General features: G+C 45.1%; 2 protein-coding genes across 2 annotated transcripts; one reads left to right on the forward strand and one right to left on the reverse strand.

The window, feature by feature from the left end:
* Positions 1-5,716: 5,716 nt before the first annotated feature.
* On the reverse strand, positions 5,717-6,706 carry LOC120423799 (distal membrane-arm assembly complex protein 2). The gene is made up of 2 exons (XM_039587719.2): positions 6,252-6,706; positions 5,717-6,194 (listed from the first exon to the last, which is right to left on the reverse strand). The coding sequence occupies exons 1-2, from the start codon at positions 6,647-6,649 to the stop codon at positions 5,783-5,785; spliced, it is 810 nt and encodes a 269-aa protein (XP_039443653.1). The 5' UTR covers positions 6,650-6,706; the 3' UTR covers positions 5,717-5,782.
* Positions 6,707-8,829: 2,123 nt separating this feature from the next.
* Positions 8,830-13,488, forward strand: LOC120423798 (3'-5' RNA helicase YTHDC2-like). The gene is made up of 5 exons (XM_039587717.2): positions 8,830-8,991; positions 9,094-9,329; positions 9,391-12,869; positions 12,926-13,068; positions 13,135-13,488. Exons 2-5 carry the CDS (start codon positions 9,122-9,124, stop codon positions 13,241-13,243), a joined length of 3,939 nt encoding a protein of 1,312 aa, XP_039443651.1. The 5' UTR covers positions 8,830-8,991; positions 9,094-9,121; the 3' UTR covers positions 13,244-13,488.
* The last annotated feature ends 3,936 nt before the right edge of the window (positions 13,489-17,424 follow it).

A 17,424-nucleotide genomic window follows, 5' to 3' on the forward strand; every position in this document is an offset into this window, starting at 1 on the left:
TTGGAATGTGTGCGGTCGGACGTAGGCGACGTGGCGGAACTGAAGGAGAAAGCGGGAGAAAAGCCGGAGGAAAAGACGGCCCGGATGAAGCTGCTGGACAAGCGCATCAGGAAGGACCGTCACTGCCGTTCGCAGTTGATGGCGCGGATCAGCGATGCGCAGATGGACCACCTGGAGGAGGACATGTCCCCGAAGGACATCTGGGACAAGCTGCACAACATCCACGCGCGGAAGAGCGTCGCGAGCCGGATGCGGATCCAACGGCAGATCGTGACGATGCGCTACGATGGGGGAAAGCTGCAGCAGCACTTCTTGCAGTTCGAAAAGTTGATCCGGGAGTATCGGTCTGCCGGCGCGAAGCTGGAGGAGATCGACGTGATTTGCCACCTGTTTATCTCGTTGGGATCGGCGTTCTCCGGTGCTGTGACGGCGCTGGAAACCATGTCGCAGGAGGACCTCAAGCTCGATTTCGTCAAGAACCGGCTCTTGGACGAAGAGACGAAGAAGGGCATCGAATCGCCCACCCCGTCCCAGAGCGATGCTGCGTTTCACGGGGCGAAGCCGCAGAAGAAGCAAAAGTGTTTCGGCTGCAACAAGGAGGGCCACCGGGTGGCCGACTGTCCGGAGAAGAAGAAGCCGCAGCAGAGCAAGAGGAAGCAGAAGTCGAAGGCGAACGTAGCGGATTCCGGCAGCAACCGGAAGAAAGTTTGCTTCGTGAGCGAAGCAAACCCCCAGCAGGCGCGGACGCGCTGGTTCATCGATTCCGGTGCGACGGATCATCTAGTGCGGGACAAGGAGCTGTTCTGTGAGCTGCATCGTCTGAAGAAGCCCATCGAGATCGCGGTGGCCAAGGACGGTGAAACGATCCAGGCGGAGCACTCCGGCACGGTGAAGGTGGTTGCGGTCGTGAACGGTAAGAGAGTGAACTGTACGATCAAAGACGCGTTGTACGTGCCGAAGCTGCGCTGCAATTTGTTTTCGGTGCTGCGCGTTGAACAAGCCGGGATGCGCGTCGTGTTCGATGACGGGAAAGCGACAGTGTACAGTGGTTCCGAAATCGTCGCGTGTGCTACTGTGCAGAACAAGCTGTACGAAATGAACTTTCTGGCTCGGCACGGTACGGACGATTCTTCGCTGTTGACGTGCGGTCGCGTGCGGAAGGGGTTCGTGCTCTGGCACCGTCGTTTTGGACATTTGAACGAGCAAAGCCTCAAGTGTCTGGTGCAGAAGGAGATGGTATCCGGACTCGACCTCAGTACCGCCGGGACTGACGATACCGTCGTGTGTGAATCGTGCGTTGTCGGCAAGCAAACGCGGAAGCCTCATCCACCGCGTGAAGGTCGTCGATCGTCGCGAGTGCTCGAATTGGTACACACCGACGTGTGTGGTCCCGTATCGCCGGAGGGACTCGACGGGATGAAATATTTTGTGACGTTCATCGACGACTGGACCCATTTCGTGATGGTGTACCTGATTCGCTCGAAGGACGAGGTCATGGAGTGTTTCGAGGAGTACGAGGCCTTGGTGACGGCGAAGTTCGAGCGGCCGATCTCTCGGCTGAAGTGCGACAACGGCGGCGAGTACCGGAACAAGCGCTTCGAGGGGTTCTGCAAGAAAAAGGGGATCCGGATGGAGCCTACTGTCCCCTACACGCCGGAGATGAACCCGTTGAGCGAACGCATGAACCGGACGCTAGTCGAGAAGGCGCGGGCGATGCTTGCTGATGCTGGCGTCGACAAGAAGTTCTGGGGGGAAGCCATGCTGACGGCGGCCTACCTGACGAACCGAAGCCCGACCGCTGCTCTCGAGATGAAGAAAACGCCGTACGAGTTGTGGGAGTCCAAGAGGCCGGACGTGTCGAACATTCGTGTTTTTGGCAGCGATGTGTTCGTCCACGTCCCGAAGGAGTTGCGCCGAAAGCTGGATAACAAGGCGTGGAAAGGAACGCTCGTCGGGTACTCACACAACGGGTATCGAGTTTGGGACCCCAAGAAACGGACGGTCGTCACGGCGCGCGACGTGGACTTCGTGGAGTCTGTCGCGGTGCAGCAGCACGTCGCGCAACCCGACTCGCAGTTTGTGCCACTTGAATCCGATGAAGAGAGCTGCGTCGATGACGCGAGCTGTGCCGACGATGGAGACGAGACTTCGGAAGACGAGTTCAGCAGTGCTGCCGATGAACCCGAAGCTGAGGAAGCTGATGGCAGCGGCCGACCTCAAAGACGGAAGAACCCTCCCGCTTGGCACAAGGATTTCGAGGTTGAGTACGCCAGTTTTGCACTCAACGCGATGAACTTCATCGAGGACATCCCGAGTTCGGTCCCTGAACTGAAAAAGCGGGACGATTGGCACGAGTGGAGAGCTGCGATGCAAGACGAGATGAACTCCATGAAGCGCAACAACGCCTGGACGCTGGTGAAGTTACCTGCAGGACGCAAAGCCGTTACCTGCAAGTGGGTGTTCAAGGTGAAGCGGGGCGACGCTGAGAAACCGGACCGGTTCAAGGCGAGACTGGTCGCCAGAGGCTTCACGCAGAAGCCCGGGTTCGACTACACCGAGACCTACTCTCCGGTGGCGAAGTTGGACACGCTGCGGGCGGTGTTGGCGCTGGCCAACGAGAATCGGATGTTCGTGCACCAGATGGACGTGAAGACCGCGTTCCTGAACGGTGAGTTAGCTGAAGAGATCTACATGACCCAGCCGGAAGAGTTTCAGCAGGGGAATGGTCTGGTCTGCAAGCTGAACCGTTCCATCTACGGGTTGAAGCAAGCGTCCCGGGCGTGGAACGACCGATTCCATGGCTTCATCAGCAAACTCGGATTCGTCCGGAGCGCCAACGACATGTGTACCTACACCCGAGGAGCTGGAGACAAGAAGCTGATCTTGGTACTGTACGTAGACGACATCCTCCTGGCCGGAACGTCGTTGAAAGTGCTGGAAGCGGTCAAGCAGAAGCTAACCGAGGAGTTCGAGATGTACGGTCGGCTGGCTAACGAGGAAGCAGCAGACGGTTTCTCTGTCGTCGACGGAGGCGGAGCTCGCGGCACTCTGCACGGCAGCGTGTCACACCCTGTGGACGATACGCGTGCTGGACGATCTGGGCAAGCCAGTGGACGGTCCCGTACCGATGTTCGAGGACAACCAGTCCACGATCAGGATTGCCGAGGATTCTCGAGACTGCAAGCGCCTGAAGCACGTGGACACCAAGTTCCACTTCCTGCGAGAGCTGGTGCAGCAGAGGACGATCGAGATCAAGTTCGTGCGCTCGGCGGAGCAACAAGCGGACATCATGACCAAAGGTCTACCGGCAGCTGTCTTCAAGGATCTTCGCGCCAAGCTGGGATTGGAGGAGACGTGCTGTGATTGAGCAGGGGTGATAAGTTGGCAACCACCGCACTCTGTTCGCCCCTACGACGCTCAAGCCCACTGGGCACACGCGGGCTGCTGCTGTTTGACAGCTGCACTTCCGCTACCAGTCTGTGACAAAGTTCAAAGAATTTACACGCTTTATTTTTCTTTTCGCTAATCTTAAACCGCGTGTTTTATTCCGGCCTCCCCGAAACCTCTTTAAGTGGGACAAGAAGTCGGAACCTTGCATTTTCGTCGGGTACAGCGACAACTCGAAGGCGTACAGGGTCTACAGCCAGAGGACGAAGTCCGTCGTGACAAGCCGAGATGTCATCTTTCTGGACGAGAAGTCGACCGGGACCGACGTTGCTTTGACGGAGCCTGCGGTCCGAGATGAAGAAATGGAGCTGATCGTGCCAAGTATTCCGATCGAGGTCGGTCCAGCTGCTGAAGAGGAAGCTGAGCTCGAAGAAGACGAGTCGGACTTCAGCGATTACGAGTCGGTCGAAGGCGATGCCGATTCGCTGGTTGAGGCGGAGGAAGAACCGTTGGTGCTCCCTCCACAACCAGAGGACCCACAAGTGTTGGTAAGGCGTAGTGGTAGGGAGCACGTGCCCCCAGGCAAGTATAAAGATTATGTGTGCAGTACCCTTCCTGAAAAAGATTCCCAACCCAGACAGAACCGTTCCACCCCGATGATGGTCGAGCCTGACACGTTCCGTGAGGCGATTGCTCGAGACGACAGCGACCAGTGGAAACGTGCGATGGAAGCGGAGTTCGGAGCGCTGGTGGAGAATCGGACGTGGGAACTAACCGATCTGCCGAAGGGGAGGAAAGCTCTACGCTGCAGGTGGGTCTACAAACTCAAGACGAACTCGGATGGATCTGTCGAGCGCTACAAAGCCCGCTTGGTGATCAAGGGCTATTCGCATCACGGAATCAGGTACCCCCACGAAAGTCTGCAAGCTGCGAAAGGCGCTGTACGGTCTGAAACAAGCCAGCCGGGTATGGAACCAGAAGCTGGATGCCGAGCTGAAGCGAACTGGGCTGAAGCGTTCGGCGTACGACACGTGCGTCTACTTCAAGCTGGAGGGCAACACGGTCCTTATTGTTGCCGTTTACGTGGATGATTTGTTGGTGTTCTCGAACAACCAGCAGTGGGTGACCAAGCTGAAGAAGGACCTGATGGCGCGATTCCGGATGAAAGACTTGGGCATGGCGAGCAAAGTTCTTTGCATGGGAGTGACCAGAGTCGATGGCAAGGTGATGTTGGACCAGGAGCAGTACATCAACGAGTTGCCGCAGCGATTCAACGTGGCCGAGTGTAATGCCGTCTCGACGCCTGCTGATCCGACTCAGAAGCTGACCAAGGAGATGTGCCCGAGCACTGTCGAGGAACGGGAGCAGATGGCGAAAGTTCCGTTCCGTGAACTGGTAGGCGGACTGCAGTATTTGGCGCTATCAACCCGGCCAGATATCTGCTACGCGGTGAACGCGGTCAGCCAGTTCAGCAGCAACCCAGGGAAGGCACACTGGATTGCGGCCAAGCGAGTGCTGCGGTACCTGAAGGGGACCAAAACGATGAAGCTGACCTACTCGAAGCACGGAGACCAGGGCTTCGTCGGATACAGCGATGCGGACTGGGGAAACGATCCCGAGACCCGTCGATCGATCACTGGCTACGTCTACATGGAGGCTGGTGGTTCGATCTCATGGAGCTGCAGGAAGCAAACCACGGTGGCGCTGTCGACGATGGAAGCGGAGTACATGGCCGTCTCAGCTGCAACTCAAGAGGCACTGTGGTGGCGCGGACTGCTGAAGGAGCTGTTTGGTGTCGCTCAACCGGTCACGATCCACTGTGACAACATGAGCGCGGTGCACCTGGCGGAGAAGGAGATCGGCTACTCGCCCCGAAGCAAGCACATCGATATTCGGCACCACTTTGTGCGCGAGAACGTCGAGGAGAAGCTGATCAAGCTGGAGCACGTCGCAACGGAGGCGCAGAAGGCGGACGTGTTCACGAAGCCGGTAGCTGTTTCGAAATTTCTTGAAGCACGGAAGGCTCTCGGAATTCTCGGTTGAGGGGGGATGTTGGAGAAGCAACCGTAGAATTATAATTAGTTATAGTAGTCTATGACTTAGGAGCTACTAATAAATTTGATCATTCGTTGTCTATCACTCGAACCTACAAGACCTACTGCCTTTTTTTTATATTTATAAATTAAAATTTTGCTTATTTTAAAATTTTGAATTTTAGATTTTTTATTTATTGTGCACATTTTTGTATGGAGTTTTGTGTTCATTCTGAGGTCCATATACTAGCCTTAAAAAAAGATATAGAATTAAATATTTGAAAAAAAAAAAAAAATAATTGATAACTTTTTATTCTTTTCTAAAGATGTTTAATCACAATTCATTTCGACTAGAACCAATTTCAAACATTTTTAACCTCCAGCTTCGGATTCCACTCTTCCAGCAGCGCAATGGTCAACTTCCACGAGATATTTTTCTCCGGACTATCGACGAGAACGGTCTTCAAGCTTGGCAACCGGTACAGGCTGTTCAAACCGCGCTCCGTCACGACGGTTCCCTTCAAATTTAACACCTCAAGCGCGGGAAAATAAGACCCGGAAACCCGATCCAGGCACCAATCGTCAAACTTGGCCACATTCTCAAAGGACAGGTGCGTTAAATGCCGCAGCCGGCGGATGTTTTCGAGACCCTCGTAGAAAAGAACCATATTGTCACACTTGACCTCTTCCAGCACCAGATTGGGCACGTAATTCGTGGGGAGTTCGTAATTTTCCTCTTCGTCCATTTTGATCCATTTTTGTTGGCCGCGAAAGCTGTTAAAAAGAATTCAAATTAATCATTTTAGTTCCATCACAAACAGGACACCATACCGCACGGAACCACCCCGATGGACTACAAAATGTGCCGCGGCCAGATCATCCCCCAACGTCGCGTGCCGCTCCGGAATAAACTTTTGCATGTGCGCCTCAATCCCAGATCGCCTCCGCGTCCACCAGTTTTTAATCGCCGACGGGGACAAATCGACCGGTTGCTGCATCAGCTCGACCAGCTCCGAGTTCCGGTTGCTGGAGGAAAACAGCTTGAACGTGCTCTGAAACTCCTCCGGACGGTCCGAGTACGGAGTTCGCCACCGGAGCCGCTGCTTGTCCGCCTCGATCTTCTCCTTGATGTGGGCCAGCTTGGGGTCCTGCATGTCGTCCCGGTTGCGCCACCGGACCGTCGTAAACAGCGACCGGTAAAGAATCGGATTTATGTTACGTTTTAACATTTTTTTTTAAATTTGTTGAATAATCGCGCCCGGACTATGAAAATTGCATGAGGAAAATCGAATCTTGTTTTTGTTTTGAGGTTGTTTGACATTGCGGCACTCACGGTGAGTTCCGGTGACGTTGGACTACGTTTTCGTTTCGATCAATAAAGTTTGGGTTTTATTTTTCAAACGGTGATTTTCTGTAAAAATGTACATGTTTTGTCATTATAACTATTTGTTCAATGTTTTCAATTATTTTAAAGTATTGAAAAAAAAAATATATTATTATCTTTATTAAAGTTAAAAACTAACATATTTATTTATTTAGCTACAATATTCTTAATTCCTAAACTTTTTAAAAATTTAGATCTTAGTTTTTTTTAATTTTACAGTAATTTTTTTTTTGGTTTTTGAATTTTTGAACCTGCGAAAAAAATTTCAATTATTTAATTTATCTTTTTGTTTAAATTTGAATTTATATTTAATACTTCATAATTTTAGAAATTCAATGATTTTTAATTATAGAATTCTAGAAATTGAGAGCTTTTGAATTATAAAAAATATAATTTCTAAGTTCTTACAAAATAAGTTTTCTAAAATTCTAACATTTACAATAGAAAATTCAGAAATTTATAAAAAATATCTAAAAATTAAAGATTTCAAAACTTTTTAATTTTTTTTGATTTTGGATTATTGTTTTTTTAATTTACAAATATTTTTTTGAATGAATTGCAGTATTTGAAATTTTGGAAGTGTTCAAGTATTTCGGGATTTTATGATTTTAAACGTTTAAGAAATTTAAGAATTAACCAAGATTTTATAAGTTCAGTCGTGAGTTCAGTGGTATTGATTTTTTTAATTTTCAATAAACGTAAATTCAAAATTCAACTTAATTAATAGAAATTAATAAGCAAATTTAAAATTGTCTTAATTCCTAATATTTGCAGCTGAATTGTAGATTTTTTTTAAATCAAATTTTCGAATTTTACGATTTCAGGCTATCTTATTTTTTCAAGTTCAGGATTTAAAAAGAAAAAGCAATTTAAGAATTTTAGGATACCATAGCCTTATATTTTTTTAATTTAATAATTTTAGAAGTGTAGTGTTATTTAAATTTTTAATTTCCAAAAATTGTAAATTCTATTATATCAAATATAATAAAATTCTACTTTTTACAGTGAATTTCTGAATTTGAAAAAATGTTAAAAGTATAAAAGTCAAAATTAAAGAATTTGAAGATTTTGAAATTTCTAATTATTTTTGTCTGCTATTGGATTTTTTGAAGTTAAATCACTTGGAATTTTTGAATTTTAGGATTTTTTTTACTCCAAAATTTCAATTTTCAATTTCAATTCGGTTTTATTTGTGAATAATCAAGTTACAATGAGTTCATTTAGGTACACAACAGAGTTTTGGTGTTCCTTTCAGCCGTGTTTTACATCGTAATTCAATCGAAAAATTATTACTTATAACTATGGAATAGACAAGAGTAAGAAAAAGTTTTCAAAAAACTTACAGAAAAACTCCAAAATTTTAAATTTTAGAATTTTTGATTTTCCAAAAACCCATAAAATTAAAAACAAATTCAATTTTCTAACATTCTTATTTCAAACGTAGATTTGTTGAAGTATTAAGTTTTCTCATTTTTGCTCTAGAATTTTATAATTTTAGAATTATTAAAGTTAAAATTATTATTGGGTTTTGAAATTCAGGATTTCACAATTTTAAGGTTTTTTATTTTTTGAATTTTAGGATTTTATTTTAAATTTCAAATATATTTTGATGGCAAAAAATTTCCAAAAGTAGAAAAGTTGCAGAAAAGTTTGATTTGTTAATCGGTATATACATTTAACGATTTTTTATAATGTGTTTTTTTTCTGCTGATATTTTTTTTTTAATTCAGTTTTATTTATTTATTTTTTATTTATGGTAATTTAAATTTAAGCCAAAAATTAGTTTGAACCACTGCCTAAGGTAAAATAAAATTTTGATCACAGGAGGCTGAATAAGCAAACAAACATAAAACGTCAAGAAACCAAAAAAGGGCAGGACGAAGTTTGCCGGGAAAAGCTTGTTTATTATCAATTTTATTTTACATTACTCTCTATGCGATCACCCTACCAAATGAGCACCCCCTCGTGAGTTCCCTCTGCTTTGACGCCATCGCAGCAATCCGAGGAAAAGGAGCGATACAAAAAAAAAACCTCTGACAGGTCAGCGACTGCGAACGTCGAAAAAGTTCCTCCTTTTGGTGCGCTCGGAAAAATCGTCCCAAATCGCCCATTCGAAGCCATTGGCCCGCGCCCTGGGGGCTCACAATCGGTTCCCCGGTGTCTACCGAGCACGATTCCGGTGTGGAGGTACGTGGTGGTGTGCGAATTAATCCCTTTTTCCCCCGGAGAAAGTCTCGATTGATTGCGCGATTTTTTCTTTTCTTTCGGGGTGTTTCTCTCTTCCATCAGCTTGTGAGAAGCCAGCAGCAGCTCCAACATGGCCGGCAGTAAAGGAGGAGGAGGAAAACCGAACATAAACATTGAGGAGGATGTCCGGATCGCGATCCACTACATGATTGACAAGTTCGTGCAGGACGAGAAGCTGAACGAGTTTGACTTTCCGGTGTCGTTCACGCGGGAACACCGGGCGTACATCCACGACTACGTCAAGAACAAATCGCTCAAGTCGCGCTCGCATGGAAAGGGTGAGGGAAATTGCGCAAGTTTGGGCAATTTTACGAGCTGGATTTTTTTTGTTATTTTTAGGCAACCAACGCTACCTGACGATCTACAAGTCGAACATTTTGTCGCTGATTCACGACGATGCGAGCCTGGAGTTGAGTGACACGTCGCAAAAGTACATCCAGCAGGTGCTGAACAAGCAGGGTGGCTTCCAGAAGGAGATTGCCGATTCGTACGCGAACCGGAAGTTGTTTCCGTCGTTGACGGCGTACACGCTGAATTTGGGTTCGCCGAACAATTGCGGGAAATGTGTGCCACCGCCGACGAATGCGAGCATGGCGGTGCTGCAGGAACGGCACCGGTTGCCGATCTCGCCGTATCGGGACACGATCATGAACTGTCTGAACCAGAACCAGGTGACGATCATTTCGGGCAGTACGGGTTCGGGCAAGACGACGCAGATTCCGCAGTACATTCTGGAGTCGAGCACGCTGCGGGGGGAACCGTGTCAGATCATTTGCACCCAGCCCCGACGGCTGTCGGCGATTACGGTGGCGGATCGGGTTAGTTACGAGCGCAACGAAAGCCTGGGCCAGACGGTGGGTTATCAGATCCGGTTGGAGAGTCGGCTCAGCCCGTTGACGAATCTGATCTTTTGTACAAACGGCGTTTTGCTGCGCTGTCTGATGGGCAAGAATGCCAACAGTATTCTGAACGACCTGACGCACATCATCGTGGACGAAGTGCACGAGCGCGATCAGTATTCGGACTTTTTGCTGATTTCGCTCCGGGAGAAAGTCCTGCAGCACACGAAGATCAAGATTATTCTTATGTCGGCCACCATCGAATCGAACACGTTTTCGCGCTACTTCAACAATGCTCCCCTGATTGAGATTCCCGGCCGGTTGTTCCCGATCGAGAGTTTCTTCCTCGAGGACATCCTGTACCGGGTGGATTCGTACAATTCCAAAATCAACGACGTCCGCCGCCAGTACAAAGGCACGCCGGACTTTGCCAGGGCGTTAGGCGGGCAGCAGCAGCTGCTCCGGTTGCCGTCGGACGTGGCCAGCACCGCAAACATGGACGACGAAACGATCCTGCTGATGAACGACATCTTGGAGCTGTGCTGGATCGAAAACAGTCCGGACGACTTTAACCACTTTTTCTATCTGGTCGAGGACGAGAACAATCCGATCAATTTCCAGCACACGGAAACTAAGATGACGGCGCTGATGATCGCCGCGGCCAAGGGTTACGTGAACGTGGTCAAGCGCCTGCTGGACATGGGCGCCGATCCGTCTGTCAAGGGCAAACACAACTTTACCGCGCTGGACTGGTCCGTCAGCATCAACGGGTACAACGGATGCTCGCAGCTGCTGGAAATGGCCTCCCAGCAATCGCAGGCACTCGCCGCAGCATCGTCCTCTTCCTGCTCCTCGTCGGCACTGCTCGCACAGCAGCAAATGCAATCGCCGCCCAAACATCTGGCCAAAATCCTGCTGGACGTGTACCAAAGTACGACCAACGACGACAAAATCGACCACCGGCTCATCTTCGACGTCATCAGCTACATCTGCGCCCAGCTCGGCCCCGGCGGCATCCTCGTCTTCCTGCCCGGGTACGACGACATCCTGGAACAGTACGAACTGCTGAGCGGAAGCCGCTCGCTGGCCAACGGAAGCTTCCGCATTTACATGCTGCACAGCAACATGCAGACCAACGATCAGAACGCCGTGTTCAAGTCGGTTCCGCACGGCACCCGCAAGATCATTCTGTCCACAAACATTGCCGAGACTTCGATCACCATCGACGACGTCGTTTTCGTCATCGACAGCGGAAAGGTGAAGCAGAAGCACTACGATTCCGTAACGTCCACGACTTCCCTGACGGCGACCTGGATTTCGCAGGCCTGCGCCACGCAGCGAAGTGGCCGCGCCGGTCGTACCAAGCCGGGCATGTGCTTCCGCCTGTTTTCCCGCCAACGGTTCGAAGCGATGGACAAGTTTACGCTGCCGGAGATTCTGCGCGTCCCGCTGACGGAGATCTGCCTCCAGACGTCGATCATCGCGAGCCACACGTCGATTCTGAACTTTCTCAGCAAAGCCATCCAGCCACCGTCCACGATGAGCATCAAGCAGAGCATCAAACTGCTGCAGAAGCTGGGCGCGCTGGACGACGACGAAAACCTGACCGAGCTGGGCTTGATCCTGGCGGATTTGCCCGTGGACGCGCGACTCGGCAAGATCCTGCTGTACGGGATCTTCCTCAAGTGTCTCGATCCGGTGCTGACCATCGTGAGTGCGCTCAGCGTGAACGACCCGTTTGTGCTGCCGACGAACGCCGCGGACAAGGACCGGGCGTCGAAATCCAAGCGGGACATGGCCGAAGACTCGTACAGCGACTGTCTGTGTTTGCTGCGGGCGTTCCAAAAGTGGAACGACGTTCGGCCGTCGACGAAGGAACGGCAGTTTTGCAATCGCTTCTTCCTGAACTCGGGCACGATGGACACGATCGGCAGCTTGCGAACGAAGATTCTGGGCCATTTGCGATCGATCGGGCTGGTGAAGAGTTACGGCGCGGGGAACATCCAGGATCTGAACCAGTACTCGGACAGCTGGGCCGTGGTGAAGGCGTGCCTGGTGGCCGGGTTGTACCCGAACGTTTGCCGCGTGGACAAGGAAAACGCCACGATCAAGACGCGCATCGACAAGAAGATCAGCCCGCACCCGAGCTCGGTCATCCGGGACAAGTCGCTGAAGAAGAACAAGGAAAGCATCCTGTCGCTGCCGTCGGAGTGGATCGTGTTCGAGGAGAAGACGCGGGCCGGCATTCACTGCCTGATCAAGTGCAATACGGTTGTGACGCCGGCGACGGTGGCCATGTTCTGCGGGCCACTCTTCCTCAACGAGGAAGAATCGCTCATCCCGTGGAAGGAGCTGGACGAGTGCAACTCCGACAACGACGAGCACGACATGTCCGACAAGAGCAAACTCATCGTCGACGATTGGATCAACTTTGCCGTGGACAGTGACTTTGGCACGTCCGTGTTCCACTTCCGGCACAAGCTGAGCGCGCTGTTTCTCAAGTTTATCAGCAACCCGCGGTCATATCAACCGAACGCAAACGACCAGTACCTGTTGAACACGGTGGCCCGGCTGCTCGAGGAGGAGGACCGCCACCTGGGCTTTGCCGGCCACAACAACATTGGCCAGAAGCCCCGTCCTGTGATACAGACGCACCAGAATGCGGCCGCCAGCAACGGCTTCAACTTTTCCTTTGGGTCCGATCTGCGCGGTGGTGGCGGCGGAGGCGTCGGCGGCGGCCACAACAACAACAACAACCGCCAGCAGCACCACAAACAGCAGCAGCAGTACCATGGAGGAGGTGGCAAACATCAGCACAACAGCAACAACAGCAACGCTGGCAACAACAACAACAACCGCAAATCCGAGGCTAAGCAGCGATTCTTTGTTGTGCACGCGGCGTCCGTTGAGGCTGTTCAGCAGGCGGCTGACTCGCAGGACGGATGGAACTGGCAGCCCAAGCTGACGAAGCTGTTGAGGGTGGGTTCGAAAGTTTGTTAGCTGATTCGGGTTCTAATCGTTTCTTTCACCCACAGAAATCGCCGAATCTCAACATGACCCTGTTTTTCCACATATCACAAAGCAAATGCTTTTACGGGGCCGGGCGGCTCACGATGGTCGCGAACCGGGCCCACCTGAACCTGTTTGCGCGGAGTACGGTGTCGTTTGAGGCGTTGAGGTAAAAATTTAAGCTTTTGTCAACTCTATTTTGAAGATTAATTTGAGTTTTTGTTGTTCGTTGCAGCACCTTCGAGAAGAGCTACCTGCGGGGTCGGGTACTGGAGGAATATCTGGACGGGGAGGAACTCTCGCCGCAGTCTGGCCGCGAGCTGATGGAGTTTTTCAAAAAGTAGACGAGATCGTCCGTCAAAAAGAGAGAAAAAAAGTGTGCGAATGGGCACACGCAAAACAGTTGAAACACAACAAACGAAGTAAAGTGTAAGAGTGAACAAAGTTAAAATCAACAACAACACGTACATAACACAAATAGTAAAATTAAACCAAGAATCATACAAAGCTAGGCAAGCAAACAACCAACACAACACACTCTCTAATCTTTCTAGTTTCGAATTATTGTATCTTGTCGAGCAAGCGGCAACACAAAAGGTTATTTGGAAAAGAAATAAACAATGTTTAAAGCTAAAAGTGATTTAATAACCATCTTTGGAATGAAAAGAGAAAGTGACGAAATTCTGGACAGAACTAACAAAAAAAACTAACTTAATCCACCTATGTGGTTGGTGCCTTCCTCACTTTTTACCAACATTTGGTGATATGATGGGTTTGGACACAAATTCTATCTATTTCTCAATGTCACAAATGTCAATGTCACAAATGTCACAAATGTCAATGTCACAAATGTCACAAATGTCACTTAAGCGGTCAAAACTTGAAACTGAGCGTTGCCAGATCTTCAATGCTTTGGACTCATTGGAAAGGTCTTTCGATTACCTAAACAACGATGGGTCGGATGATGGATCCGGACATAGTTTACATACATTTAAGTGAGATCCGGCTTCAAAAAAGATCATAATTATCACTTAAGTGGTCATAACTTGAGACAGGGTTGCCAGATCTTCAATGTTTTGTATTCATTTGAAAGGTCTTTTGATTACCTAACCAACGATGGGTCGGATGATGGATCCGGACATAGTTTACATACATTTAAGTGAGATCCGGCTTCAAAAAAGATCATAATTATCACTTAAGTGGTCATAACTTGAGACAGGGTTGCCAGATCTTCAATGTTTTGGACTCATTGGAAAGGTCTTTCGATTACCTAACCAACGATGGGTCGGATGATGGATCCGGACATAGTTTACATACATTTAAGTGAGATCCGGCTTCAAAAAAGATCATAATTATCACTTAAGTGGTCATAACTTGAGACAGGGTTGCCAGATCTTCAATGTTTTGTATTCATTTGAAAGGTCTTTTGATTACCTAACCAACGATGGGTCGGATAATGGATCCGGACATAGTTTACATACATTTAAGTGAGATCCGGCTTCAAAAAAGATCATAATTATCACTTAAGTGGTCATAACTTGAGACATGTTTTGTATTCATTTGAAAGGTCTTTTGATTACCTAACCAACGATGGGTCGGATAATGGATCCGGACATAGTTTACATACATTTAAGTGAGATCCGGCTTCAAAAAAGATCATAATTATCACTTAAGTGGTCATAATTTGAGACAGGGTTGCCAGATCTTCAATGTTTTGTATTCATTTGAAAGGTCTTTTGATAACCTAACCAACGATGGGTCGGATAATGGATCCGGACATAGTTTACATACATTTAAGTGAGATCCGGCTTCAAAAAAGATCATAATTATCACTTAAGTGGTCATATCTCGAGACAGGGTTGCCAGATCTTCAATGTGTTGGACTCATTGGAAAGGTCTTTCGATTACCTAACCAACGATGGGTTGGGTGTTGAATCCGGACATAGTTTTCATATAGATAAGTGAGATCCGGCATCAAAATTCCAGCACTCGATTCGCAACTCTGACACTTTTTTAAACGTAACTTTTGAACTACTTATCGGATCTTCAAACAATTCAATAGTGCAGTATGGGGCACCAAACCGGATCGAATGCAACTTGTTTTACACAAATCGAATCAGCCAGTGCCGAGAAAACTTGGCAAGAATTTTGAGTACCAAGGGGAATACGCACACACATACACACACACACACAGACATTTGTTCAGTTTTCGATTCTGAGTCGATAGGTATACATGAATATAGGTCTTTGACCTGTTTTTCAAAAGTTAATTTTAGAGCAGGATTATAGCCTTACCTCAGTGAGGAAGGCAAAATGATTAAAGGCAAGCGACACAGAAAACAGAAATGAGTACTATTTAATTTAAATTAAATTGTAAAAGGTGAACAAAATAAACCCGGAACAAACTTTTAAAGTTATTAATGTATAAAAATGCAGCATAAAAACATTCAGTTTGTCTCGACTTGAACTTGAAAGAAATTCCTCCTTCGCACCAGTGTTACCACATGCTCGTCTGTATCAGAGGGTCCAAAAATCTGTCTTATCTGCACCAAGCATGGCGATTATCTGTACCATTATCTGTACGGTATATTTTTTGTAAAAAACTTTTTTTTAACATGCATTTTGAACAATCTTATGACAACACTAAACGCTGATATGCAGCTCGGAAGGAACGCAAAACTCCATATAAAAAACACCCAAGAAACGGCCAAGGAAAGACGTTTCTTCGCGTGACGTTACTTCGCGCGATGTTTGTTTGCAAAAGTTCTAGTGAAAAAACTTAAATATTCAGAATTTGTTTATTTTATTGCAACTGAGAGTCATAAATGTATCAATAATTTTGTAATCGATATTATAATATTGAAAATTCCGAATTGCCTTTTGATGCCGAATCTCACAAAGCAGAATCTTGAAATTAAAAGGAAGGATTTTGTATTTTGCTTGAAAAGAAGTAAACCAAAGAGAAAATCCATAAACACACAGATTCAAAAATACAAATATTAAAACTAAAAAAATCTAAGATTAAAAAAAATAAAAAGAAATATATATACAAAACAAAATTTAAAATAACAAATTCAAAGCTTTAAAATTCTAATAGTTAAAAATTAATAAAATTAAAATAATATAATTCAATAATTCATATATTCAAAATCCTTCAAATTCAAAATTATAATCCAAAAAATTTAAAATTCTAAATTAAAATCTAGAATTTCAAATCATACCCAGATTTAAAATTTAAAAAATATCAAAGAATTTAAGAATTCAAGAATTAAAGCATTTATGAATTTAAGAATTTAAGAGAATTTAAGAGAATTTAAGAATTTAAGAATTTAGGAATTTAAAAATTTAAGAATTCAAGAATTCAAGAATTTAAGAATTTAAGAATTTAAGAATTTAAGAATTTAAGAATTTAAGAATTTAAGAATTTAAGAATTTAAGAATTTAAGAATTTAAGAATTTAAGAATTTAAGAATTTAAGAATTTAAGAATTTAAGAATTTAAGAAATTAAGAATTTAAGAATTTAAGAATTTAAGAATTTAAGAATTTAAGAATTTAAGAATTTAAGAATTTAAGAATTTAAGAATTTAAGAATTTAAGAATTTAAGAATTTAAGAATTTAAGAATTTAAGAATTTAAGAATTTAAGAATTTAAGAATTTAAGAATTTAAGAATTTAAGAATTTAAGAATTTAAGAATTTAAGAATTTAAGAATTTAAGAATTTAAGAATTTAAGAATTTAAGAATTTAAGAATTTAAGAATTTAAGAATTTAAGAATTTAAGAATTTAAGAATTTAAGAATTTAAGAATTTAAGAATTTAAGAATTTAAGAATTTAAGAATTTAAGAATTTAAGAATTTAAGAATTTAAGAATTTAAGAATTTAAGAATTTAAGAATTTAAGAATTTAAGAATTTAAGAATTTAAGAATTTAAGAATTTAAGAATTTAAGAATTTAAGAATTTAAGAATTTAAGAATTTAAGAATTTAAGAATTTAAGAATTTAAGAATTTAAGAATTTAAGAATTTAAGAATTTAAGAATTTAAGAATTTAAGAATTTAAGAATTTAAGAATTTAAGAATTTAAGAATTTAAGAATTTAAGAATTTAAGAATTTAAGAATTTTAGAATTTTAGAATTTTAGAATTTTAGAATTTTAGAATTGCAGAATTTCAGAATTTTAGAATTTTAGAATTTTAGAATTGCAGAATTGCAGAATTTCAGAATTTCAGAATTTTAGAATTTCAGAATTTCAGAATTTCAGAATTTCAGAATTTCAGAATTTAAGAATTTCAGAATTTCAGAATTTAAGAATTCAGGAATTTAAGAATTAAATAATCTAAGTTAGACTGTAATCCATATTCATACAGACAGCAGTCCCGATTGACCCAGTTGATGGTGCAAAACATGATTTTTCGAAAACTTTCAATAAAATTTACTTTGACCAGATTCCATTTATTAAATAGTTTAATGTGACATAATGGCGTTACCTTTCAAGAAACAAATAATAATGTTTTGAAAAACGAG

Source organism: Culex pipiens, chromosome 2 (genome assembly GCF_016801865.2).
Source record: "Culex pipiens pallens isolate TS chromosome 2, TS_CPP_V2, whole genome shotgun sequence".
Lineage (NCBI taxonomy): Eukaryota > Metazoa > Arthropoda > Insecta > Diptera > Culicidae > Culex > Culex pipiens.